General features: G+C 39.6%; 1 protein-coding gene across 4 annotated transcripts in view; it reads left to right on the plus strand.

The window, feature by feature from the left end:
* The first annotated feature begins 16,228 nt into the window (after positions 1–16,228).
* Positions 16,229–25,755, plus strand: part of VCL (vinculin) — a 117,854-nt gene continuing 108,327 nt past the window's right edge. For 2 of the 4 annotated variants that reach the window (XM_056819803.1, XM_007478429.3), the window contains exon 1: positions 16,427–16,750. In XM_056819803.1, coding sequence (XP_056675781.1) covers positions 16,583–16,750 — 168 coding nt within the window. In that variant the 5' untranslated portion in view covers positions 16,427–16,582. Of the gene's footprint in view, positions 16,751–25,755 lie in introns of all 4 variants that reach the window. The other 2 variants (XM_001364451.5, XM_001364377.4) reach the window with 2 other exon arrangements.

Genomic DNA, 25,755 nt, shown 5'->3' on the forward strand with positions numbered 1-25,755 from the left:
CCACCTAACTGCCCCCCTCCCAGCAATTTGATTTTGATTATACTTATGAGGTCATGTAAAGCATATTCCTTTACTGGCCATGTTGTAACTGAAAATCCAAAGAAAACAAAACAATAAAGATACAAAATTTTAAACATCTGCTTCAATCTGCCTGCAGAGTTTGCCAGTTCTCTCTAGAGTCAGATAATATTTTTCATCATCAGCCCTTTGGAATGGTTGTGGATCATTGTCTTGAATTAAAAATAGGTATATCGTTTTACCCAAAAAACTGAACTTCTTAAGTAGAGAGTGAACAATAAAATGAGAAGGGCAAATCAGTTTAAGGAAAGCTAAGAAGAGGGGGGAAATGTGTTAGTATTTGCTTTAAGAGTAAATCCTTGGGGCAACTGGGTAGCTCAGTAGATTGAGAGCTAGTCTGTGAGATGGGAGGTCCTGGGTTCAAATTCGACCTCAGACACTTCCTAACTCTGTGACTCTGGGCAAGTCACTTAACTCCCATTGCCTAACCCTTCCCACTCTTCTGCCTTAGAACCAATCCATAGTATTGATTCTAATGTGGAAGGTGAGGGTTTAAAAAAAAATCATCTGCCATAGACTAATGTATTAATAATATCATTTCCTTTGGCAAACATAGAACTTAAAATTCAGACAGCAAATTAATTACTGTTGTATCACTTAATAGTAATTTAATGTAATATTACTAGTACCAATTTTTTGGTACTATTCTTTTTTTGGTACTATACCAAAGTATTAATAGTACCAATTTCAACACAATGTATTTAAATTAATTGATATGCACACAGAATGAAGGTCAAAAGAACAGCATATTTGAATAGCTGTAGGAATACAATGATTTGATTGATGATGAGAAGTGTAGGGCAAATGTTGCCAGCTCCACTAGCCCCATCTAGTTCTTTTTCAGCCTTCCAAACTGATTGACAATGCTACCGGTATAAGATTAAAATTAATATCCAATAACTCCAAGTATTATATTTTATAAAGTTTATGAATAATCACTTGAAGTAGAAAGAAAATAAACTAAAAGAAAAAGAAGTTCGAACCAAATTATCTAACAAAAAGTAAACCCATGGGTGTAGATTCTCCTGCCTGGCATAAAGGCAGCTTTCCCAGCTGCTATCAGGGGAAAAGAGTCAGAGGGCAGAGCTACACTCACAACTTTATCTTCAAAATGTAAGGACACCATGTGGAAAGGAAAGTGGCTGCTGGGAAAGGGAGTCCTGGAAAGATAATTCCAAGTATACACCAGAAATGGTCAAGAATTACCTCATTGCAGGGCTATCTAGTTTGCTGAGTGAGGTTTCCAGGATGTCTTGAAGGAGACCTGGGATTTGGACCCAGGGTGAGGAGTTACAATGATTTTTAGGCTATAACTAAGGTAACATGTTAGGTTGTGGGACCATTTGGGCGATGACAAGGGCAAGAATGTTTAAAGACCAATTTAAAAATACCTCCGGGGGCAGCTGGGTGGCTCAGTGGATTGAGAGTCAAGCCTAGAGATTGGGAGGTTCTGGGTTCAAATCTAGCCTCAGACTTCCTGGCTGTGTGACCCTGGACAAATCACTTAACCCCCATTGCCTAGCCCTTACCACTCTTCTGCCTTAGAACCAGTACCTAATATTGATTCTAAGACAGAAGGTAAGGGTTTAAAAAAAATACCTCCAGGCTTCTTGGATAGAGTGCTGGACTTGGAGTTAAGAAGACTCATCTCTCTGAGTTCCAAACTGGCCACAGACACTTATTAGCCCAGTGACCCTAGATAAGTCAGTTAACCTTGTTTGGCTCCGTTTTCTCACGGGTAAAATGAGCTGGGGAAGGAAAAGGTAAACCACTTCAGTATCTTTGCCAAGAAAACCCCAAATGGACTACAGAATAACAAAGGCTTCTGGGTCTGGGTGTAGTTATCTGGAGTCTCCATCACAAAAGATCTAATGATAGTCCAACTAAGGAGATGCTGTAGCAAGTGAAATCCAGCAGAGGGCAGAAGGCGGCAGAGGGCAGCTGAAAACCAGCACATGGTAGCAGACAGTACTCCAGTGGAAATAACCAGTAGAGAACAGATCTGCAGAGAGATTAGATCAGTAAAGAATTCCAACCCAGCCGAGAAAGTAGCTCATTCTTTTTCACCAGAGGGAATCAGTGCTCTATTTCATTGTATGCCCAAGATGCCTTGACTACACGTTTGTCCTAGTCACATGTGTTTCTTATTTGAGTACCCCTCTATGTATGCTTTAAGGTGTGTAACTATTCCCTTAGAAGTAGTTGGTGGACAGTGGATATAGAGTCAGAGACCAGAGTTCAAATCTTGCCTCAGGTATGTACTAGTTGTATGATCCTGGGCAAGTCACTTACCCCTATTGATCTCAATTTCTTCATCTGTAAAATGAGAGAGTTGGATCTGATAGCCTCTGAGGTCCCTTCCAGCTCAAAATGTGATCCTATGATGACTACGTGCCTCCTTCTCCACATGAGCGACATGGTACTTTTGGGGAAAGTATACTTACTTTCTGTGTATATATATATATATATATATATATGTGGGATGGGAATCATTCATATCCTTTTTCTGGTATGCTATATTAACAAGCATTTATTAAATGCTTACTATGTGTCTGGCACTGTGCTAAATGACTGACTCTCTGCTTTAGACTATGGTTTATAGATGGCCTGGTGAAAGTTAATGCATTAGTGGGGGCTAACAAGCTATAGTTTCTAGTTGATGCTTTCCCACAAAGTTCCTAAAATTCAGGGTAATTTTCTGGGGACCCACAAATGAAGAGAGTCTCCAGGTATTACAACTATATTTCCTTGTTCAATGTCAGGTAAGTGTTAACTTATGATACTAAAATACTATCATTAAATAATATAACAAATTGAAAAAACAAACAAAATAATTATCAAACTCATCCATTTATTTCAGGTAATTCTGAAGATTTTAAGAGTCAACAAACTATTGTTACCAAAGTCCTCAGTTTGAAATCCAAATACAACTTATGACAATGAGCAAAGAAAGCAGCTTTAAGTAATTATAAGAAATGGCTAAATGACTTACGAGCCATACTAAGGAGAAAAAAGTTAAAGTCTATAGCTTAAAAAAAAAAAAAGCTTTTGAGACAGCTAGGTAACTTAGTGGATGAAAAACCAGGTCTGGAGACAAGAGGTCCTTCAGTCAAATCTGGTCTCAGATATTTCTTAGCTGTGTGACCCTGGGCAAGTCACTTAATCCCAATTGCCCAGTTCTTGCCACTTTTCTGCCTTGGAACTAATACTCAATATTGATTCTAAGACAGAAGGTAAGGATTAAAAAAAATAACACATCAATTAACTCAAAGAAAGGTTTCATCCATTTCATCTTGGTCTATATTAAACTTTTAAAATTAATTATTTTACAATATGTTAAAATGAAAAAGACAAAAGTAAAATGGGTTAGTGGTAGAGTGGTTGTTCTTCCTAATTATTTTAAATCATTCTAAGCAGAGACTTGGGTTTGGCAATTATAAACAGATACAGCAAATAACTCTAACCAGCTAGGCCAAACCATTTGTTAAGTGGCAAAAGGCACAGCAAGCAAAGCTGTTTACCAGTTCCATATGTTCTCCCCAAATGAGATTTTAGCAAGCCAGACTTTCCTTCTGTAAACTATTTACCAGCAGGTTCCAAGCTACAATAGAGAAGATCATGTTCTAGAATGATTTTTTTCTTTTATGAATTCATTATTAATGTAATAAGAATAAAGCATCTGCTGCTTTTGTGGAGGATGAAGGTTTAGAATTTCTCTCCATTTGAAAGAGAATAATAAAATTCCATGGGAAATACCCTCCAATATAGGGCCGCACATGTAAGGACATGATAATATAAAATGTAAGTGCTCAGTGTTGAGTAAGAGGGCCCATAACTCTCCAAATAACCTGACCCACCAGGTAACAGCTGAAAGAGGAGGTAGGTATAGGGGAACATCAATGTCTATAAAACAACAATGTTCAAAAGAGAATTCACACAGTCTACCTAGTAGGCAACCCTCTGGCCCCATTTCATCCTAGGTTGACTCAAGCCTTCCTGAGGGATTCTTCTCTATTTCTAGAAAATTTAAAATTTTTTTCATGTTATTAGTCTTTTCTGTTTATCCTCTTTCCAGTATATCACCTTTGAACTAGCCAACAAATACCACTGAAGGATGACCAAACTCTTTTGTAAGAAAAGGACTTCATGAGCAGAACTTATGAGTCATCTCTTTGCAATGTGTGTTTTGTCTAAGTTTGCCTCATTGCCACTCACTTTGTGGGAGAATGTACTGCAAGTTTTGAGAGATTTTTGTACTGATTGTTCTTATTATACTTCTTAAATACCTTTTCTAAGATGTAATTAAGGTTGCTGGTTGATTGTTAATGGGAGTACAATGGCAGGGGTTCAGGATAATTGAAATTCTTGGGAGGCTATATTTCTTGATTTCAAGTTAATTTATTAATTGACTACTTAAGACATCTTTACCTGGCTAGTTGAATCCCTCACCATCCTTGTGAACTTAATACTTGGGTTCTTTCTTGGATATCGCAAGAGATCTCTTATTAATAAATAACAATGGAGGAGGTAGATTTAGAGACCTCAACTCCTCCCCCATTTCTTCATCACAGAAATAGGTGGGTCTTTGTCCAGAAAAGGAGGATGTCAACATACTCTTCCCTTTCTACTCAGATGCTGGATCAGTCCAACATGGCTACAGACAGTGATGGCAAAATTTTTGAGACTATGTGCCATACCTCCCCCCCACCAAGTGCTGTCCTCCCTCCTTCCTCTTCCCCCAGAAAAGGGAGGGAGAAAGGAAGGGGAGTGGCCCCAGTGGCTCTGCTCAGGAGATAGAGTAAAAGCTTCCATTGAGCTGCTGGACAGAGGGGCAAGTGATGAGAGGTATTCGTGGAGAGAGTGAGGGTTGCAGCTCCACCTGATTCCCTCTTCCTTTCTAGTAACTAATTCTGGTAGGCAATAGTGCATGTACCCACAGAAAGGTCTCTGCATGCCATCTTTGGCACTTATGCCATAGGTTCACCATCACAGGCTATAGAACACAAGGGAGGTCACAAACTATTTACTAAGCCTGGAAAGAGAAACTGGGTGTAGCCTCAGTTCAGAATCAGACTGTTTAAGTCTTTCTTTGGGCGGGAGGGAAAGGGGAGAAAATTACTTCATGAAATACATCACAATTCAATATTAGTTTTCCATAGTAGATAGCATCCATACTTCTGAGAACACCAAGTCTTGGCTTCAGATATAGATTGGGAGAGTGGCCTCAGAGTAGATGCTTTAACAGTGATATAGGTGAATGCAAATAACTAGAAAAATAAGGAGAGGCTTTTTGAAAGAGCCTTAATCCTTAAACTAAACTTTATGAGGAGCTAGAATATCAAAGAGGTAGGGATGAATAGGGAATCACATTCCAGGTCTGGGGGACAGGCTATACAAAGACACAGGGTGAATTTCTAGGTGTATTTATATTATGTTGCTTGATGTACCCTATATTCTAGCTGAATTGGTCTATATTACTTGAACTTAGCATTTCATTTCCTGTTTCCATGTCTTTGCAGAGGCTGTCCCTCTTGCTTCCCTTCTCACTTCTACCTTTTAGAATCCTTAGTTTCTTTAAAAACTGAGCCTGGGTGTAGTGATCTACAGAATATGATTCCTGATCTCCCTAGTTCTTAGGGCTCTCTGTCTCAAAGTATCTTACATTTTCTTATCTGTTAACTGTGAATTCCTTGAGGGCAAGAACTATTATTTGTCATTTTTGTCTCTGTATTCCTAGTGCCTAGTACATAATAGTCATTAATTAATTAATTACAAACATTAATTAATTGAAAACATTAGTAAATGTTTGGACTGAATTAAATTCTCTTGTTAACTTGCATTGTAAAGTTTCTTATATGTCCTGCTGGGACATATAATTAGAAATACAACAGTTTTTTTAATAACATTCTTGAAGGAAAAGCAATAGCTGTGTGATAAAACATTAAAAAGAATAATCCATACAGATTAGATGAGAGAATCAGAAACACTGGAACTCAATAAGTAAGTATTTGATGAACCTGAAAACATAAATTATGTAGGAATGAAATCCCTATTTGATAAAAACCTGCTGGGAAAACTAGCAAGTGATTAGGCTTAGATCAACATATTACACTATGAATTCAAAATGGATGCATGACCTTAATATTAAAAATGATACCATAATAAATTAGGAGAGAACCACCTTATACTCCTTTCACAGTTATAAGTAAGAGATATAGTCTTAATCAAACTAGAGATAGAGATCAATTACAAAAGATAGAATAGACGGCTTTGATTACATGAAATTAAAAAACTTTTGCACAAATAAAATGAAGGTATCAGAGATAAGAAGGGAAGCAGCTGAATGGGGATGGGGGGGAACCTTTGTATCAAATTTCTCAGGGAAGAGTTTGATATCCAAGATAAACACTTTATAGAAATATATGGCCAAAAGTCACTTCCTAAAAGATAAATGGTCAAAGAATATTAAAAGATAATTCTCAAGAGAAGAGTTTCAAAGTATTAACAACTATATGAAAGAATGTTCCAATACTCATAATAATAGAAATGTAAATCAAAACAATCCTGAAGTTTTACCTCACAATCTAGTGAATTGGCAAAGATAACAAAAAGATGAAAATTATCTTCTATGTTGGAGGGATTGTGGAAAGAGAGACCCATACATTGTTGGTGGAACTGTGAATTAGAACAACCATTTGGGGAAACAATTAAGAATTACTCAAATAAAGTGATTAAAATGCCCATACTCCCTTACCAAGGTATTCCATTAGGACTGTGGTGGCAAACCTATGGTACACATACAAAAGACAGCATGTGGGCCCCTCTCTGTGGACACACTCAGGTCCCTGGCTTAGCCAGCTGAGATGCTGGTCCCACCCCCAAATGCAGTGGGTGGGGAATTCTAGCCTTTCTCCACTGTTTCAGGGGCTGAGTTCAACTGAGCAGCTCAGAATGGCTGGATTCTAGCACCTTTCACTGGACAAAAGGTAGAAAGTCCTTTTAGTCTTTGTGGACCCTTACTGGGTAAATAGAACAGGTCTTACTTTTATAAGCAAAGAATTGATTGGGTCCAGGTCCTCCTGATTGCACTGACCCTAATTAAAATACCCCTCTGAACAAATCTAGGGCTGAGCCCTAAGGGAATGTGCCAATCAGATCTTTCCTAATTCTTCAAAAGAGGATGGTGAAATCACATACCCAGACCAAATAGAGGGATTGAACTAGCCAACCCCTTGATGGGAGGGTCCAATTGAGCCATCCTACCCACCCCCACCGCTATAAAACTGGAAGGGCAGAATACATAGACTCATGTCTCTTGCATTAAACCCTTTATTCTCCCAGAAACAGGTAGCTATCTACTCCTGGGTTTGTGAAGAAAAGTGAAGAAAATCCTGGCTCCTAGCCTGTGGTCTCAATGCCTGGAAGGCCTACCAAATGCTTCCAGGAAATTTGCATACATTCCAGTTCTAGTGGCAGCCTTTCACTTTGAATGTCCCCAGGCCCACCATTAGAAGTGCTTTGCTAAGGGTTCTGTTTCTGACCCTTTTCATTTTAATATGATTCATGCACTGTGTAGAAATTGCACTTGGAAACACTGTCACTTCCAGGAAGGAAATAACAATGTATTCCTCTAATTGTATATACTGGTATCTTAATGTAATATCAGCAACTATGCCCTTGCATGCAGCTGGGAGCCGGGCATGGCACGCAATGGGGGCCAGGCACTAGGGGTAGATTGGGGCATAGCACCGGGTCCCTAAAATTTTTCAAAAGGTTTTCCATCACTGCACTAGGAGGATTCTCCACAAGAAGGACATGATGAAAGGAAAGAATCCATATACATCATAATATTTATAGCAAAAGTTTTTTGTAGTAGAAAAGAATTTGAGACAACATAGATGCCCATAGATTGGGGAGCAGCTAAACAAATTATGGTACATAAATACAATAAACTTTTACTGTGCTATGAGCAATACAGAAAAGCATGGAAAGAATTGAATTGTTACAGAGTAAAACAAACAAAGACAAGAAAACAAGTTATACAATGACTGCAACAATGTAAATGGTGAGAAAAACTACAGCAAAACCATAGAAAGTAAATGTTGCAAAATTACAAAGAATAAACATGGCTTCAAAGAAGAGATATGAGAAAATATACCTCCAACTCCTTTGTAGAGGTAAAGGTTAACAGAGGTGGAACATTGTAACTATTTTTAGACTTTTCCTATATGTTTTCAGTTTTGCTGAATTTTTTCTTTTCTTCCTCTTCTTTTCTTCATAAAAATACTCTTTGTTTATAGGATATAAAATATAAGATAACATAGGTATCTGGGTTCTCTGGGAGACAGAGAAGAGAGGAATAATAGGAGAAATTTAGATGATTTATAAATAAAAAATTTTAAATGAAAAAGAAAAATAATTCAACCCTATTATAATATTTGTAAGAATTATAATTACATGATTTATAATTATATAATAGGATCATAGTTTTAGAACTAGAAGGGAATTCAGAAGTTGTATAGTTCATCCAACCTGCTCCTTATTTTGCAGATGAGAAAATGAAGCTCAGGGAAGAGAACTGACTTGCCTCCAGATCCCATGAGTTAGAAGTAACATAACTAGGATTCTAGTCTAGGTCATCTAACTCCAAATCCAGCACTTCTCCATGGTATCATCCTTCCTTCCTCTTCTCCAAGTAAATCTCAAAAATTATGTGTATATGTATATGTATATGTCTATATATGAAAAAAATATATATGAAAGCAAGAGCACCTGGTGTCAAAAGTATAGTTTGTATAAATATAAATAGTATTACTCTTTTTAGGTTGGTTTCAATTGTTGCACTTCTGGGCTGGCCCAAGCCACTCTGGAGAACCTTCCCCTCCCATTTCTTTTTCAATTCTCCTTTTTTCTTATAGTTTTCTAGATTAGGATGACTAGAACCAAGGGGATTATGGGTCAATATGAGAGAGGTGGGAAGAGAGATGGAGACTACTATTACTACTACTACTACTACACTTATAGAGATTGCTATATTTATATATAACACATATGAATGTATGCATGTATATATTATATATGTATACATACATATATATATATATATATATATATATATATTTATTTATTTATTTATACCAAAGCCAGAGAGGTCTACTCCTTGTTTGTTGATGGAAACCTGTCCCTATTGAGACATGCTGTCCTCTGACAGTGATTAGCAAATTAACAGACTGATTGTATGTACATTGACCTAGATTGTGCTTCTTTTTCCAAACTAATGGTATGTTTATTGGACTGACTATTGATATCCTCATTACCAGCTGTTAGCACATCAAAATGGTGTCTGTGGAGTTTGGCAAAGTGCTGAGTTGACAGATGTTAGACAAAGTTTGGCTGTAACAATACAGTTTACAGTTTAGTCAGCACTCTGTTTGATGGTGGGTAGAGAATAAGATGGCAGGCTTGACATGACAGCATATGCCCCCAAATTATCCTAAGGTGCTTCTCTTTAGAATGAAATGTTACTTCATTCATTAATTCTTTATGTTTGGGAATTGGGTTAAATGAATTTTGGTTAAATAAGGGATAACTGTACTACAGAATAATAGAAAATCCACACTGTCCACTTGAGTATTATTCTTAATCATGGAAGGTCATGTCTGAAGTATAAGAGGATCAGAGACAGCGACCCTATTACTTCCTATTACAACTGAAAAGAACTTTCAGATCATTGAGCCCAATCCCTTCATTTTACACGTATAAATACCCCACTCCCATATGGTATTCAGTGAAGTGGAGCCCACAAAAACTGAAACTTTAGGTTATATCTGTGTGCCAGGGGGCCTCAATGACTGCTAAGGCTAGCAGTAGTGATAGCAAACTTTAGTTGCTTTAGAATTTAATATCAAGCAAGACTAACAATAACTTCAAGTCACATTTGTCTCCATGCTTAGGTGCCTTCAGACAAAGATGGCACCAACAGTATCCCCCTCGCTAGCTTTTTGTATTGTCTTCCTCGTTAATCTCTATCTCTCCATATTCAAAAGGAAAAAGTCTAAGTGTAAGTATATTTATGTATATGTGCTCTAGAAAATTATCAAGAATAATGAATACATTTTCTCTTAATTGACTCTGCCCTCACATCAGCTTGAGCTGCATCAAACATTTCTTTTCCCTTTTGGGGTTCAATGTCCCCTTCTCAATTCTGGTCTACTAATTCGTAGCATGTAAACTTATGGACTGTAGGCATCAAATTTCTAATTAGAACATCAAATATTATAGAAATGAAAATCAGCAATTAAGTGAATAAAACTTCCACACTCCAAACTTGGGTGCTTTGGTTGGCAGCCAAGAAAGGGGCAAAATGGCTTTTTCCCTTTTTCCCTCTCACACCCCTAGATGGAAAGGAAAAACAGAGAGCATTGAACAGATAAATGAAAATGGCTCCCCACTCCAGGGAAAGTAATGAATGGGCTGTGGACTAGTATTAGGTCATCTCACCAATTGTCATTTGCTGTTTTGGTCTGAGTCTTTTTCTTCATCTCTAGTTTATCAACTTCCCAGCTGTATCAGGTCAGCAACTCTTTTCTACTCCTAATCTGATCATCTTCAATGGTCTGTTTATAGGTGACAGTTGAACAACAGCCTATTGGGTAATCATGCTGCTCCAAGTTTCCCATGATCTAAAATGGAATCCCCAAAGGTGTTCTATTATGACTTCCTATCAGTATCTCAGGGCCACCATTTCTCTCCAGAAGCCCTTTTAAGGATAATGAGACTTCTGGCCAATCGGGTATATACAGTAATGCCTATAAAGAAGGAGAAATCTGCACCTGATTGTGGTATTCTCTATTCCGTCTATGGAATACAAGCACATTATTGCTTTGTTGAGAAGTTACAGACAACTCCTGGTTGGACTTTAAGGTCTGCACCTGTTCCAAGATGATTGTCTATCTGATAATCAGAGGAATAAACTCTTGTAGAAAGAGATGTTTCTCTGACTCTCTTTCTTTCTTTCTTTCTTTCTTTCTTTCTTTCTTTCTTTCTTTCTTTCTTTCTTTCTTTCTTTCTTTCTTTCTTTCTTTCTTTCTTTCTTTCTTTCTTTCTTTCTTTCTTTCTTTCTTTCTTTCTTTCTTTCTTTCTTTCTTTCTTTCTTTCTTGTTAAGTCACTTGCCCAAGATTAAATAGCTAGGAAGTATCTGAGGTCATATTTGAACCCAGGACCTTCTATCTCCAGGTCTGGCTCTCTATCCATCAAGCCTACCTGGCTGCCCCTGGCCTTTCTTTTAAAAGAGAACAGTCCTTTTGCCATCAACCTTTCCCTGCTCTGAAGATAGATTATAGTATAACAAAGCACATCTAGGACCTAAGGTAGGGAAACTTTCATTGTGTAAAGTATCTCTTTCCCAGGAACCAGTAAAGGTTGCTTCATGAGAAGGAGCACATGAGAGTTGCATGTTTGTCCACAACTTTCTTAGCAACTCAAGAACAGAGAGCTGAATTCCTGCAGAAACACATTGCAGAAGCAGACATGTGCTTGTCTATTTGGCCAAGTAGGGAATTTGTTGGCAGTGGAATCCTTGGAAAAAGAAAAAGGATTGACATTACAATTTCTGAACCTTGCCTTTAAAAGAGAAATTAGACAATTGTTGTCCTTCTTTGAGAAAGAAGATGATAATCAAAGTGGCCCCTTGAAGTTAGAGGGAAGGCGACCTGTGATTTAGGGAAGCCAAAAATCTTTACTATCTCCCATTTTTAAAGAGTGATTCAGACAGACCTGGTTCAATGGGAAAGTATGCTATGCACTCACTTTGTTCAGTTATTTCATTGTGTCTGACTCTTTCTGACTCCATTTGAAGTACTTGTGGCAAAGATACTAGAGTGGTTTGCCATTTCCTTTTTTGGCTCATTTTAATGATGAGGAAACTGAGGCAAACCAGGCTAGCTGACCAGCTTGATGTTATACAGCTAGTAATTGAGTGATAGGATTTACTGGTTTCCTTTTCTAGAGAAAAGAATTTATAGCAAAATGCAAGACCAAATACCCTGGGGACATCAGATGACTTTAGAGGCCAGGTTCCATCTTTTGTTTGTTTTTCTATTTTTGTTTCTTGGGTCTCTGCTTCTTTGGTATTTTAAGGGCTAGAATAAGGATCACTATCCTTATCTTTACTATTCTGTCACTATACAAATATGATGACTTCAAGTCACTTCAGCAGGAGTGTAAAATCACTGGGTTAGGGCTGAAAAAACTCTTGAGCCAGACCTGGAGATAGGAGGTCCTGAGTTGAAATATCACCCCAGGCACTTCCTGTGTGACCCTGGGCAAGTCACTTTACCCTCCTAGTCTTGCTCTTCCTACTTTTCTGCCTTGGAACCATTACTTAGTATTAAAAAAAAAAAAAAACAGGGGGCAGCTGGGTAGCTCAGTGGATTGAGAGCCAGGCCTAGAGATGGGAGGTCCTAGGTTCAAATCTGGCCTCAGACACTTCCCAGCTGTGTGACCCTGGACAAGTCACTTGACCCCCATTGCCTAGCCCTTACCACTCTTCTGCCTTGGAGCCAATACAGTGTATTGCCTCCAAGACAGAAGGTAAGGGTTAAAAAAAAAAAAGAATGAGTTATCTGGGAGTAGGGGGAGGAGGTCACACATTAAGCCTTTATCGGATTAAACTACATTTAAATGTCAATTAATTTACTGGTCATTTAATTAATGATATGAATCCAATTAATAATTAATTATGGAATTACATTAATTGAGTTTCTCTTATTTGGACCTTGAGGCTAACCTCATTAACCTGGTGAGTTTTGTTTTGTTTTTTTTTAAATAACCCTTACCTTCTGTCTTGGAATCCATGCTGAGTTTTGGTTCTAAGACAGAAGAGTAGAGGTTAAGTGACTTGCCCAGAGTCATATAGTTAGGAAGTGTCTGAGCTCAAATTTGAACCCAGGACCTCCCATCTCTGGGCCTGGCTCTCAATCCATTGAGCCACCCAGCTGCCTCCATCTGGTGAGTTTTGATGGGAGTAAGAGTCTTAGGAAAGGTAGAGGATGCCCCTGTCTATACCAAAATTATCCTGTCTACTGACCCTGGCTCCTAACTCAACTAGAGATCTCCAAAATCATTATTAAAATGGTCAGGGAAGTTTAAGAAGTTCTTCTGACCTATCCAGATGAACCTATGGGAATTAAGAAATCATGAAGTGCTCCCTCTCTGTCGAACTGAAAAAAGGAACCACAAGCAGGTTCGGAAAACACCAGACTGAACACTTTTCTTGATTGTCCATTTTAATTAGTCCAAAAGATATATGTCCAGGTAGATAGTTGTATTTAAAAATAGTTTTCACATAGAGTAATAGGAAAAGTCCACTTAGTAAAATAAGGCAGTAGGGTGAAGAGGCTAGGAGAAAAGGAACAAACCATTAAGCCATCTCTCAGGTTAAAAACTGGCTTTAAAGTTGAAGGGGAAGTGGTTTCTCTCTTAACCACACCCCTGGCCAATGGTGTGGTTTCCTGGGGTGGGGAAAGGGGAGTATGTGTCAGCATTTGTTGGGGGAGAAGAGGCGGTTGTGGTGGGGCAGGTTGTCCGAGAAGGTGAATCTGAATCTGGGATAAACCCGGGAGCACAAAAGGAGGTTTACCTAATGGGGACAAGAAATGTAGTTTGTGTCTAGAGGTGGGTATGTTGACAGACTGTGGAATTATCCCTGGAAATATATCTGGCCTCCCGATATCTGTGTGCCAGAAATATATCTGGCAGAGCCTTTCATTGCACAACCCACAAACTGACATGGGGGAGGAGGATGGTGCAGTTCCTTAGAGAGAAGGTTAGAGGAGACTGGGGTTCAAAGTCTGCTTCCATTCTTTTCTTTTTTAAACCCTTACCTTCAGTCTTAGAATAAATACAAATATGTATTGGTTCCTAGGCAGAAGAGCAGTAAGGGCTAGGCATGGGAATTAAGTAACTCGTTCAAGGTCACACAGCATCTGCTTCCATTCTTGACTCCATATGAGTTGAGGTGAATCGTGCCTCAACATTCTCATGTGTACAGTTGGGAGAATTATCAGTAACTATTCACCTGTGCCTACAGTCCTATTTCTGTGAGAATCTTTAAAAAAGAGAATGGGGGAAGGGTTTTTGCAAACAATTTTTTACAGAGAATTATAGATTCAAAATTGGAAGGGACCTTAGAGATAATCTATTCAATTTGCTTATTTTACAAATGAGGAAACTGAGGTCAAAGTAAGTTCAAGGTTATACAGGTAAAAAGTTCAAAGGACTTCAACCTGAGTACTCTCACTCCAACATTGTAGCACTCTTATATACTACATCTTTATAAGGCATTGCCAATGCATGTATTTAAAATATATGGAATAGGGGCAGTAGAGTGGCTCAGTGGATAGTCAGATCTGGAGATGAGGTCTTGTGTTCAGCCTCAGGAACTTCCTAGATCTGTGACTCTGCACAAATCATTTAATCCCAATTGCTTAGCCTTTACTACTTTTCTGCTTTGGAATTATTCTAAAACAGAAGGTAAGAGTTTTTGTTGTTGTTGTTGTTGTTGTTTTTTAAAGCATGTAGAATTGTCCATAGATAGAGCAAAAGAGATAATATTATTCCCCTACTTTCCTCCAATGATCATTATCAAGGGACAGGAACCAGGACAAAAAACAAGGAGATATATGACCATTGAAGTCATGGAAGAGGTCTAATTCAGAGTCAGAATAGAGCAATTTCCTATAGATGGGGAGGTCCTCCAATGCGGTTTGCAGGGGGCATCATTAATTCTTGGAGAGCTCTTAAATGACAAGTATAATTACCCCAAAGAGAGGCTCCATCCTTCACAAAGGAAAAACCAAGTGGATGAGTTGTCTGTGATGGAGAGGCTTAAGCAACAGGAGGAAGTCAAGAGAGATCTGGAAGCTCTTTTTGCCGTGCTTAGTTTGAAATCAATAGAGTTGGAAGAGACTTCAGATATTATTTAATAATCTTTGACATTTAAAGTGTTAGTATATTTTATTTTATTTTAAAATATATATAATTTTTTTTACTAATTACATGTAATGATACATTTCCAAATAAATTTTCCTAACTTAAATGATCAAACTCATCTCTCTCCCTCTCTTCCTTCCCCTCCCCCCCCCCCCAGTGTTGGCAGGTGACTTGATTTGGGTTATACATGTATTATCATGTGAAACATTTCCTTATTGTTCATTTGAGTAATCTTATACAACCCAACCTCCAAATCAAATAAACAAGTGAAAAATCATATGCTTCCATCTGCATTCTGCCTCTGACAGTTCTTTCTCTGGAGGTGGATAGCATTCTTCCTTATAAGTCTCTCAGAATTGTATTGCTGACAGTTGCTAAGTCTATCCTGGTTGATCATTCCACAATATTGCTGTTACTGTGTTCAGTGTTCTGGTTCTGCTTATTTTATTCAGTATCAGTTCATGTAGGTCTTTCCAGTTCTTTCAGAAATCCTCCCGTGTATCATTTCTTACAAATGCTAGCATTTTAAATGTAGGCTAACTTATGATTCATGCAACAACCCTGTGAGGTAGGTGTTATTATCCCCTTTTATAGATGAGGAAACCTAGGCAAATGACAGTTAAATTGATTTACTCAATAAGTCTCTGAAGCAGATTTTGAACTCAGGTCTTCCTCGCCCTAAATTCAGCACTCTCTCTACTCCACCAGCTAGATGCTTCTATTGCAGTTTTATCTGTCCCTCTATCCCTGTTTTACAGAGAAAGAAACTGAAACAAATATGAAACCCTGTTCTTGGTCAGAGATTTAAAAGGGAGGGGGTCTGAGGGCGTATCCAGACCTAAGGGTCTTCAAGTCTTTGTGGCTAGCATTCTTCGCACCACACACAAGGTTTTCCAACGCCCTGATTTTACAGATCTGGAAACTTAGGCCTGAGTCTATGGGGAAAGCACAAGGGGTGGAGGACTTTGTTCGGTGGGAGAGGCCATAGACCAGAGAATGGGAAACCCGATTTCCCGGGGATGAAGTGTCCCCAGCTCCAATATACTCCTTTTAGGGAGAGAGCAGGGGGTGGGGCCTCGACGGGGGCGGGGCTAATAGTCTCCTTGGGCGTTCCGCTCCCACTATGCCCTTATAAGGCGCGCCCCCTTGCCAGAGCTCGGGAATCCGGCCTCAATCCCTGCGGCGCAGCCCCAATCCTCGGCCCCGCCCTCGGGAATGGAGGCGGGGCGGGGCTGAGGAGAGGGGCCGAGACTTAGGGCGGAGTTGCTTGGAGGATGTCCAATGAGAGCAACCATCCCGGCCTGCGCGGAGCTGCGATTGGGCGCGGCGACGCGAGGGGCGAGGCGGTCTCGAAGTCGGTTACGCCGAGGGAAGCCCAGACTCGGCAGTCGCAGCCTCCCTTGCAGCCGCTGGTAGCTGTCCCTCTTCTCTTAGTATCTCATCGCCGCCGCCCGCCGGCAGGTCTCCGTAGCCCCTAGCCCGCGGCTCGCCGCCCCGCCCGCCACCGCCACCATGCCGGTGTTCCACACACGCACGATCGAGAGCATTCTGGAGCCGGTGGCGCAGCAGATCTCGCACCTGGTGATAATGCACGAGGAGGGCGAGGTGGACGGCAAAGCCATCCCGGACCTCACAGCTCCTGTGGCCGCCGTGCAGGCGGCCGTCAGCAACCTCGTCCGGGTAAGTGCCAGCCGCAGGCAAGGGAGGGAGGGAGCCGGGGTCCCTTGCCCTGCCTTATCCCGGAATGCCCGAGACCCCGGCCCCGCCACCCTGCGGGGCACGGCCCCTCCTCTGCCCCTGCCTTGCCCTGCCCTACGCGGCGCTGCCACCTCCAGCCTCCGCCCCACAGCGCCCTTGCTTAACCCTTCGTGTTCCGACCTCCCCTCTAGTTGGGCCCCCACCGTCGACCCCCGCTTCCATCCTGCTATCAAACTTACTTGGAAGCCCCGTCCTAGCACTCTACACCCCCTCGGCGAGGTCACTCACCCTTTGGGAGCCTTAGTCCACCTTGCCTCACTTTCCCCTTTATGCTGAACACCTTCTTGGGTCCATTTGTGGTTCTCTGCTTCTTTCTTCCCACCCTTAGGGTCCTTTCCTCCCTCCTTTCTTCGTCCCCTTTCTCTCCTTCCCCTTCTCCAGTCTCCTTTCCCTCCCCTTCCCTTCTCCCTTCTTTTCTCCTCTCTTCCCTCCTCTTTTCCTCTTTTTTCCTCTTTCTTCCTTTCTTTTTTCTTCCTCCCCTCCCTTTCTCTCCCCTACTCTTCCTCTCCTCCTTTCCCTCCGGTTCCTCCCTCTCCCCCTTCTCCCCCTTCTTTCCCCTTCCCTTTTCTCCTTCCCCCTTTCCTTTCCTCTCCCCTCCCCCCAACATCCCTGAGTCAGTTTCACCTCTCTTCCCACTTTGGGCATATGTGAATCCTGGTTGAGCCAGGGTTTGAGAATCGAGTCAGTCTCTCCCTATTCCGAGGTTCTTTGCCAGCCACCTTTTTGAACCTTCTTGTCCAGGTTCCCTTTTACCTGCTGTCAGACTACTTCCACCCCTTCACTGGCCTTTCCCAGACTCGGGTCCCTCCCACTGTTCCTCCTTCTCCTCCTCCCTCTACCGACAGGAAGCAAGATGGAGCTAGCTGCCTGGAAAGGCCTGTGGGGATGACCAGCTAGAGTCCTGAGATCAGGAAGGAGGGGGTCCCTTGGGGTTCTAGCAGCCCTGCTGGATGGGGAGCAGCCCTGCAGACCAGCCTACCTTCTCAGCTCAGGATTTGGTTATTCCAGATGCTGTGACTAATTCCCAAAGTGATTGCTGTGGGAGGCTGAGCCCACTTAGGAAGGGAAAGGGGGGTGGGTAGTAGCTGTTGACTGGGTGACACACAGACACCAGTGACTGATGGCACCAGGATTCCATAACTGGTTTTCCACTTTGGTGTCTCTCTTGTGCCATATTGGGTAGCTTGGGCTGTTGCTGTCTGAGAAGAACTACTTTGGATAAAAATTAATACACTCCTTTAAAGAGGAGTGTCTTTGTGAACAGCCTTATAAGTGCTGAGAGAGCCTTAGGAGGTTAGGCCCATTGATCAGCCCTGGAGCTGAGTGCTGGTTGTTTATCTGATGGGAGATACAGTTTGTTTCCAGACTGCCCCAGAACCCCTCATGCTGGTTTAGTTAGGGGCAGGACCATTACTTTAGCTACTGGGGGCCCTTCTCTGTCAATTCAGGTCAGGAAATATTAAATGCCTACTATGTGCAAGGCAGTTTAGTGGTGATGTCTGAATTTAAGTCATCCTGTACTACAGCATCATAACTGGGAAGACTTAAGTGGTACCATATGTGTTCTAAGCCAGAGTTCCTGAGGTATACGCTTTATTTAGCCACAAACTCTTAGTGTATCAGTGAAATAAGAGATCCAACGTTCTTTTAAAATGCTTAGCTTTATGTTCTATGTATATTTTATGTAACCAATATTAATTGTAATTTAAGGATACAGAAATGAGTTCATTCTTAGGTGATCATGAGAACTTCAAGGATCCATGATTTTAAATCAATATACTTCATTGTTTCATAGCATTACTTCAGGACTGCATTTTCCCACAATGTGAAAGAATGTAAACAAGCTAAGAGGAGTTAATGTATTATTTTTAGGAAATATGGTGTTAAAATTGTATGTTATTTGGAATAGAGATAGATCAGTCAGATCAACTTCTAATTTGTGGCTGTGGAAGGACCACTTAGAAAAAACTCATTCGAAAGCCAGAGTGTCTGGGAGTTTGCAAACACTGACCTGTTAGTGTTAGGGGAAGGTCAGGTAATGGGATCAAATGAGACAATGAACCTAAATTTACTGCTTTGTAAGTCTGTAATGTTAGCTATTTAGTATTATGGACAATAAGGTCAGGAAGCTGTGTGTGTATAGAGATACTGGAGTGTTTCTAAACTGAGGTCTAGTTTACTTGTGTACACAGCCTATCTTCTCAACTAGATTGTAAGCTTTTGGTCTGCAGGGACTGTATGTGTACTTCATATGGCTTGTTCAGTGAGTATTTAATTACAGAATGAACAGACTAGAGGCAGTGAGACCAACTCTAGAAGTCTCCTTGTAAGGAGACTTGACACAAAGTAATGATGGCCTAGATGAGGATAGTGATGTGGAAATGGCAGAGGGTTAGGCCAGAAACTCTTGAAGAGTTAGCAGGATTTAATGATAAATTGGAAGTGGATAGGAGGAGTGATTAAAGTTTTTTCATTTATAAAATGAGGATGATTACTATAAAGGAATGAGATTTTTTCTTACAGGTTTTAAAATTAAATATGCCAGAACTTTCTGCAAATGAAGGTGTTCTTTTAAAGGATTCACATTGGGAGTATCAGTGTGTAAAAGTTGCAAAACATTTTTGAAGTTCCTTTTTTTAAAAATGCTTTTGAATCAGCTTATGAAACATACAAGAAAGTTAGTATCATTCCTTTATAGTTAAACAGAATTTTTTACCCAAAGTATATCTTCCTAATTAACTAGAACCAGCTTCCAAAGACTTTTTGGCTGTTCACAGAGATCCCATCCACTTTCAGAGGATGAAAAGGCCTCTGACTGGAATAGTTCTATCTGGATATTAAACTTATAGAATGTTTGTTTTAAAAACAGTGACATTATAGTGAAGGGTTTATTTTTTTGTTATTCCTTTGCTTGAGGAGGTCTCCTTCTCTTTGGCCCTTGACTCCCGGGAAGGAGGTGGAAGGGGAATATTTTTTTACTCATCATTTTCTTCAAACTTCCCAAAACAGTATTAATTATAATACTAAGTATTTCTAATGAAATGGTAAAATAATAACAGGGGGAGGGAGGAGGAGAAGAAGGGGAAAGGGAAACAATAGAACCATGAGATGAGCAGCAATGTCTGCAGTAAGAGCTTAGCTGATAATTTACTACTATATTTTGCTATATGGCAGATATATTGCAGTTGTTTCTTTTTCCTCTGGGAAAAAGAACCCCTTAGCTATGAGTCTCTGTTTTTAACAGTTTTATTTCAGAATTCAGAGAATTTAGAGCTCTGGATGAATGTCAGAGGCAGCTAGATGGTGCAGTGGATAGAGAACCCAACCTGGAACCAGGAAGACTAGTTTAAATTCAGTCTCTAATGCTTATTAGCCCTGGGCAAGTCATTTCACCCCTATTTATCTCAGTTTTCCTATCTGTAAAATAGGTTTGATAATAGCACTACATCTCAGATTGTTGCAAAAATCAAGAGTTAATCCTTGTAATGTACTTGGCACAAGTACTGGATAAATGTTAACTGTTATTACTTCAACCCTTAAAGATCATAGATTTCGAGCTAGACTCTAGTCTAGCCACCTGGTTTTATAGATTATGGAACTGAGGCGACCCACCTTGGATTTGAGCCCTGATCCTCTACACCTACAGCTGAGAACCAGGGAAGTTGGGTAACTTCCCCAAGGCCACTGATTAACAGAAAAAAGGGAGTGTCTTCTTTTCCCAAACTTGTGCTCCTTGAGGGCAGGGACTGTCTTGCTTTTCTATTTGGCCCAGTATTTGGCATAAAGCCAGCCTTTAATAAATGCTTTTCCATTCTATTTTATTCTGACTCCAAATCTTGTATGGTTTTCATTAGTTTTTGGCATTTGACTTTACTTCTTTGTATCTGATACTATGCTTTAATTCTACTCCTCTCTAGACCCATGGCATTTGTATTTTAGTAATTTTTTCCTTTCTGGTCATGTTTTCAGAACCATACCCCCAAAATCAAGTTTTTTGTTAGAACCAGCTCTAGAAGAAACACATGAATTACCACAAGACTGTGGGAAAGGGAGCTGCTGTGCAGCTTATTGGATAGAATGCTAGGCCTGAAGTCAAAAAGACCTGAGTTCAGATCTAGCCTCAGACATTTACTGGCTGTGTGATCTGGGCAAGTCAAGGTAAGTTTGCATTAATCCACGGGAGAACGAATATCCTTGCTAAGAAAACCCCCTAGATAGCTATAGTCCATTGGGTCACAAAGAGGGAGACATAACTGAGGAACAATAATAGTATATATTGATAGAATCTTTACTTCATGGCCTGCCATGTAGATTAATTGCCCCTAGCATGAATAAGGATTGGGAAAATTTTGGTGAAAAAGAGAAGAAATGAAGTGTATTTTCAGTGCCAAGAGTGACTTCATGTATTTTTGATATCACAAGTTCTTATTATAGTACCAAAAAAAAATCATTAACGACATTTTCTCACAAAGTCCCCTTCTTATTGCATGAAATACCCCAGGGAGCCAGGAAACACACAGTCCAAAATAATGAAAAGCTTGGTGATGGGAGCATACTGCTGAGGAGCAAAGTCAGTGACCAGGAGGAGGAGGCAGAGGAGGCAACATCATCAGTATTACCAACATGTAGCAGAGTCGATGCCAAGATACGTGCACCCATACAAGCCTTCTCTCCTTTATATTATAAAGGCATTTTCTTTATAATAAATCTTTTGGAGCTCAAATATTTGATACACTCATATTCTAGCACAACTAAAAAGTTTTGGATTTGACCCATATAACTACATACATATACTGAGAAGAATGGTTGGGTGTCACGCTTCCCAACATTGAAGATTTTTAAAAAGGTCCCAGTCTAGTTAGAGTTGTGGTTCTTTGTCTCACTTTCATTCCAACTCTGAGGTCACTTAATAAATTAACAACAGGAGAGTATCTGAAAATGCAGGCTTTCACATCATCCTGCTAGTGTAAAGAAATGTAAGCCTGGTTTTGATTTTTGGGGCTATATGGTGTCATACATGTTTTAATCTGACTAGTGATTAGTTCTTGCTAAAGATGTTGGACTTGTTAAACTTTTTATCAAGAGATAAACAAAAAGGTTTTTGTATGTGAGTGTATGTGTGTATGTTTTAATTCAACTAAGGCTCTTTAGCTAAATGTGGCCTAAAGTTCATTAATCTCTGTCAAGAGAATGATAGGGTGAATTTCTTTGTAACAAGCTAGCATTAGCATTAGCTTCAGAGCATTTTAAAAGATTCAGTAATGCTTATTGAAGCAAATATGGGGTTTGAATTGGCGCTGTACTCAAGTTTGTATCTAGGATAATAGCATCAACTCATAGGCCAAGTTTTAGGGCAGGCAGGAATCTGGAAAATCCATTGACGCCCTACATTTAGGTAGAGGTACCCCTAAACAAGAAGAAGAATACCTGGCATTTATATAATGCTTCATACTTTGTTTTTCACATAAATCAGTTAATTGGATCTTTTCCACAAGCTTGTGAGATAAATGCTGTAGATGTTATTTTCCTTTTCTCAGCTGAAGAAATTGAGGCTGAGATAAATTACTTTTTCATGGTCAAACAGCTAGTTAGTATAGGAGGTAGGATTCAAACTCTGGTCTGACTTGATTAGTAATAGAGTCCTCTTTCCATTATTCTACTGTTCCTCCTCTACATAAGACCTTTAAGAACGAGATTGCATAAATTTCCTTGCCAACCCATCCACATGTTCAACCCACCTACATATACTGTTAGGAAATTCACTTGGCATTTAGTTCTAATCCTTCATCGTAGGCAGGCGGAAAGCACTGCACAGCATGAGACTGAAAACCTAGAGAACCTTGAATCAGATGGCTTTTTAAAAAAGGCTGAAAAAGAAAGCACCACTTCAATTTTTTCTTTTTTTTTCTTTTTCCTTTTTTAAAAAAAAAATTAATTAATTTAGAATATTTTTTCATGGTTACATGATTCATGTTCTTTTCCTTCCCTTCTCCCTCCCTTAGCCAATGAGCAATTCCACTGGGTTTTACATGTATCATTGTTCAAAACTTATTTCCATATTATTAATATTTGCAATAGAGTGATCATTTAAAGTCAACATTCTGAATCATATCCCCATCGAACCATGTGATCAGTCATATGGTTGGTTTGTTTGTTTTAATTTCTGCTCCTTCTCTGGATATGGATAGCTTCTTTATCATAAGTCCCTCAGAATTGTCCTGGATAATTGCATTGCTGCTAGTAGAAAAGTCTGTTACGTTCGATTGTGCTGTACATCATGTATCAGTCTCTGCGTACAATGTTCTCCTGGTTCTGCTCCTTTCATTCTGCATCCATTCCTGGAAGTCTTTCCAGTTCACATGGAATTCCTCCAGCTCATTGTTCCTTTGAGCACAATAGTATTCCATCACCAACAGACACCACAATTTGTTTAGCCATTCCCCAATCGAAGGGCATCCCCTTATTTTCCAATTTTTGCCACCACAAAGAGCATGGCTATACATATTTTTGTACATTTATTTTTCTCTATTATCTCTTTGGGATACAAACCCAGCCGTGGTATGGCTGGGTCAAAGGGCAGGCATTCTTTTAAAGCTCTTTGGGTATAATTCCAAATTGCCTTCCACAATGGTTGGATCAGTTTACAACTTCACCAGTAGTGCACAATTTTGCCACATCCCCTCCACCATTTATTACTTTCCTTAGCTGCCATATTGGCCAATCTGCTAGGTATGAGGTGGTACTTCAGAGTTGTTTTGATTTGCATTTCTCTAATTATGAGATTTAGAACACTTTTTTCATGTGCTTATTGGAGTTTTGAGTTCTTTATCTGAAAATTGCCTATTCATGTCCCTTATGTAAAGGATAATTTTAGCTTTGTGACCTAAACTATATTAATTATTGGTCACCATGGATATCCCAAATAATAAAAATAAAATTTACCCAAGTCAGTATGGAAATTTATGGTGATTTAGTTAATATAGTGGAAAGAAATTTAAGAAGGGAGAAGGAAAGGGTGTAGGATTTCTCCCACCTGGCTTGTGCCAGGTGGGAAGATTAGAGGCTCTAGAAGGTAAGGTTTTGGAGAGTAAAAGAGGAAGGAATCAGCCTGAACTCCAAGAGGGCTCAGCCAAGATGCCTGAACCTGAATTAGCTCAAGGGCAAACTCACCACCAAAACCCAGACAAGTAGCTGCCACCATGCCAAGATGTCGGAACGCTTAGCACGCTGCCAGCCAGAGACACCTCTCCAGGAAAAGAGGCCAAAGAGAGGAAGTGACATGCCCTATTTAGACGGTTTTACATCACTTTCCTGCATCTCATCTGTACCAATGTTAGCTTAGCTTGATTTAGGACAGCTTAGGGGTCTGTCCACTGTTTCTGCACATGTCTGTTGAAGGCCATCTTCTCAGATACTTAATCCTTGAGTATGGTGCAGACATTCCTGACCTTGTTAAACTAAGTAGGGTGGAGAAAAGTAGAGTTCCCAAGACTTGATTCTGTTACACCAAGTATCTCCATTGTTACTAATCAGGAAATAGCTAAATCAGATCTTCTAAAGTAGTTCTGAGTAGGGTGGAGTAGTTTTAAAATTCACACTCATTTATCAATTGGGGAATGGCTTGATTTTTGTACAATTGACTTAGCTTCTTATAAGTTTGAGAAATTATTCTTAATTAATCAATTAAATAAAATTTAAAAAATTGAGAAATTAGATCTTTGATACAGATTTTTGTTATAAAGATTTTTCCTAATTTGTTGATTCCCTTTTAATTTTGGTTGCATTGGTTTTGTTTGTACAAAAACCTTTTTAATGTAATCAAAATTATTCATTTTACATTTTGTAATATTCTCTATCTCTTATTTGGTCTTAAGTTCTTTCCTTTCCCATAGATATGATAGGTAAACTATTCTTTGTTCTCCTAATTTACTTAATAATTTCCTTCTTTATATTTAAGTTATTTGCCCATTCTGAATTTATCTTGGTAGAGGATGTGAGATATTGATCTAAACCTAATCTCATGCTGTTTTCCAATTTTCCCAGCAGTTTTTGTTAAATAGTTCATTCTTGTTCCAAAAGCTGGCATCTTTGGATTTATCGTATACCACTTCAATTTTAAGACTGTATCACTCAACCACTGGGACTCCTGGTCTAGTCAGACAACTCCTGTTCATCTTGGGTTGGGATTGGCTTATCAGGGTTGCTTTTCCTTTTGATTATTCTCAGTGCTTCTTATACTAAGGCAGACCATGTCCATTCCATTGAAGATGGGAAGGAAATGTAAGGCAACCTGTTATCTCTTAGAAAAAAAAATTAAAACTAATAGTGAAAAGAGAATTGGATTTGGAATGAGTTCATTTCTTAGCTGTGCTACTTTATGCCCTCAGTTATGGCACTTCTCCTCTAGCAATATGAGTTTCTTCATCTGAAATCATCTCATCCAACTCTTCTAAAGATCTTTCCTAATCCTATGATTAAGTATATTAAAAAAAACAAAACAACCAAGCCTTAAAACATTACAAGGTAACAAATAAACTGCATATTCCAAGACAGCAATATTCATCTGCAAATAGGAGGACATGAGTTATTTTTTTTAGGAATGTTGGCCATTATATAGTTTTAACTGGACTTATGTTTGGAGGTAAAGCCTCTGACTGTGGAATACTCTCGCAGTAAAGCTATGGTGAATACGATAGATTTTTTGCCCTCAGCAGCAGTTTTTTGTTTTTGTTTTTGTTTGGGGAGGGGGGGAACCCTTGCCTTCCATCTTAGTATCAAATACCTAGTGTTGGTTCCAAGGCAGAAGAGCAGTGATAAGGGCTAGGCAGTGGAGGTTAAGTTACTTGTGAGGGTCACATAGTTAGGAAGTATCCAAGGTCAGATTTGAACCCAGGATCTCCTGTCTCTAGGCCTGGTCCTCAGTCCAC

The sequence above is a fragment of the Monodelphis domestica genome, chromosome 1 (assembly GCF_027887165.1).
Source record: "Monodelphis domestica isolate mMonDom1 chromosome 1, mMonDom1.pri, whole genome shotgun sequence".
Taxonomy (NCBI): Eukaryota; Metazoa; Chordata; class Mammalia; order Didelphimorphia; family Didelphidae; genus Monodelphis; species Monodelphis domestica.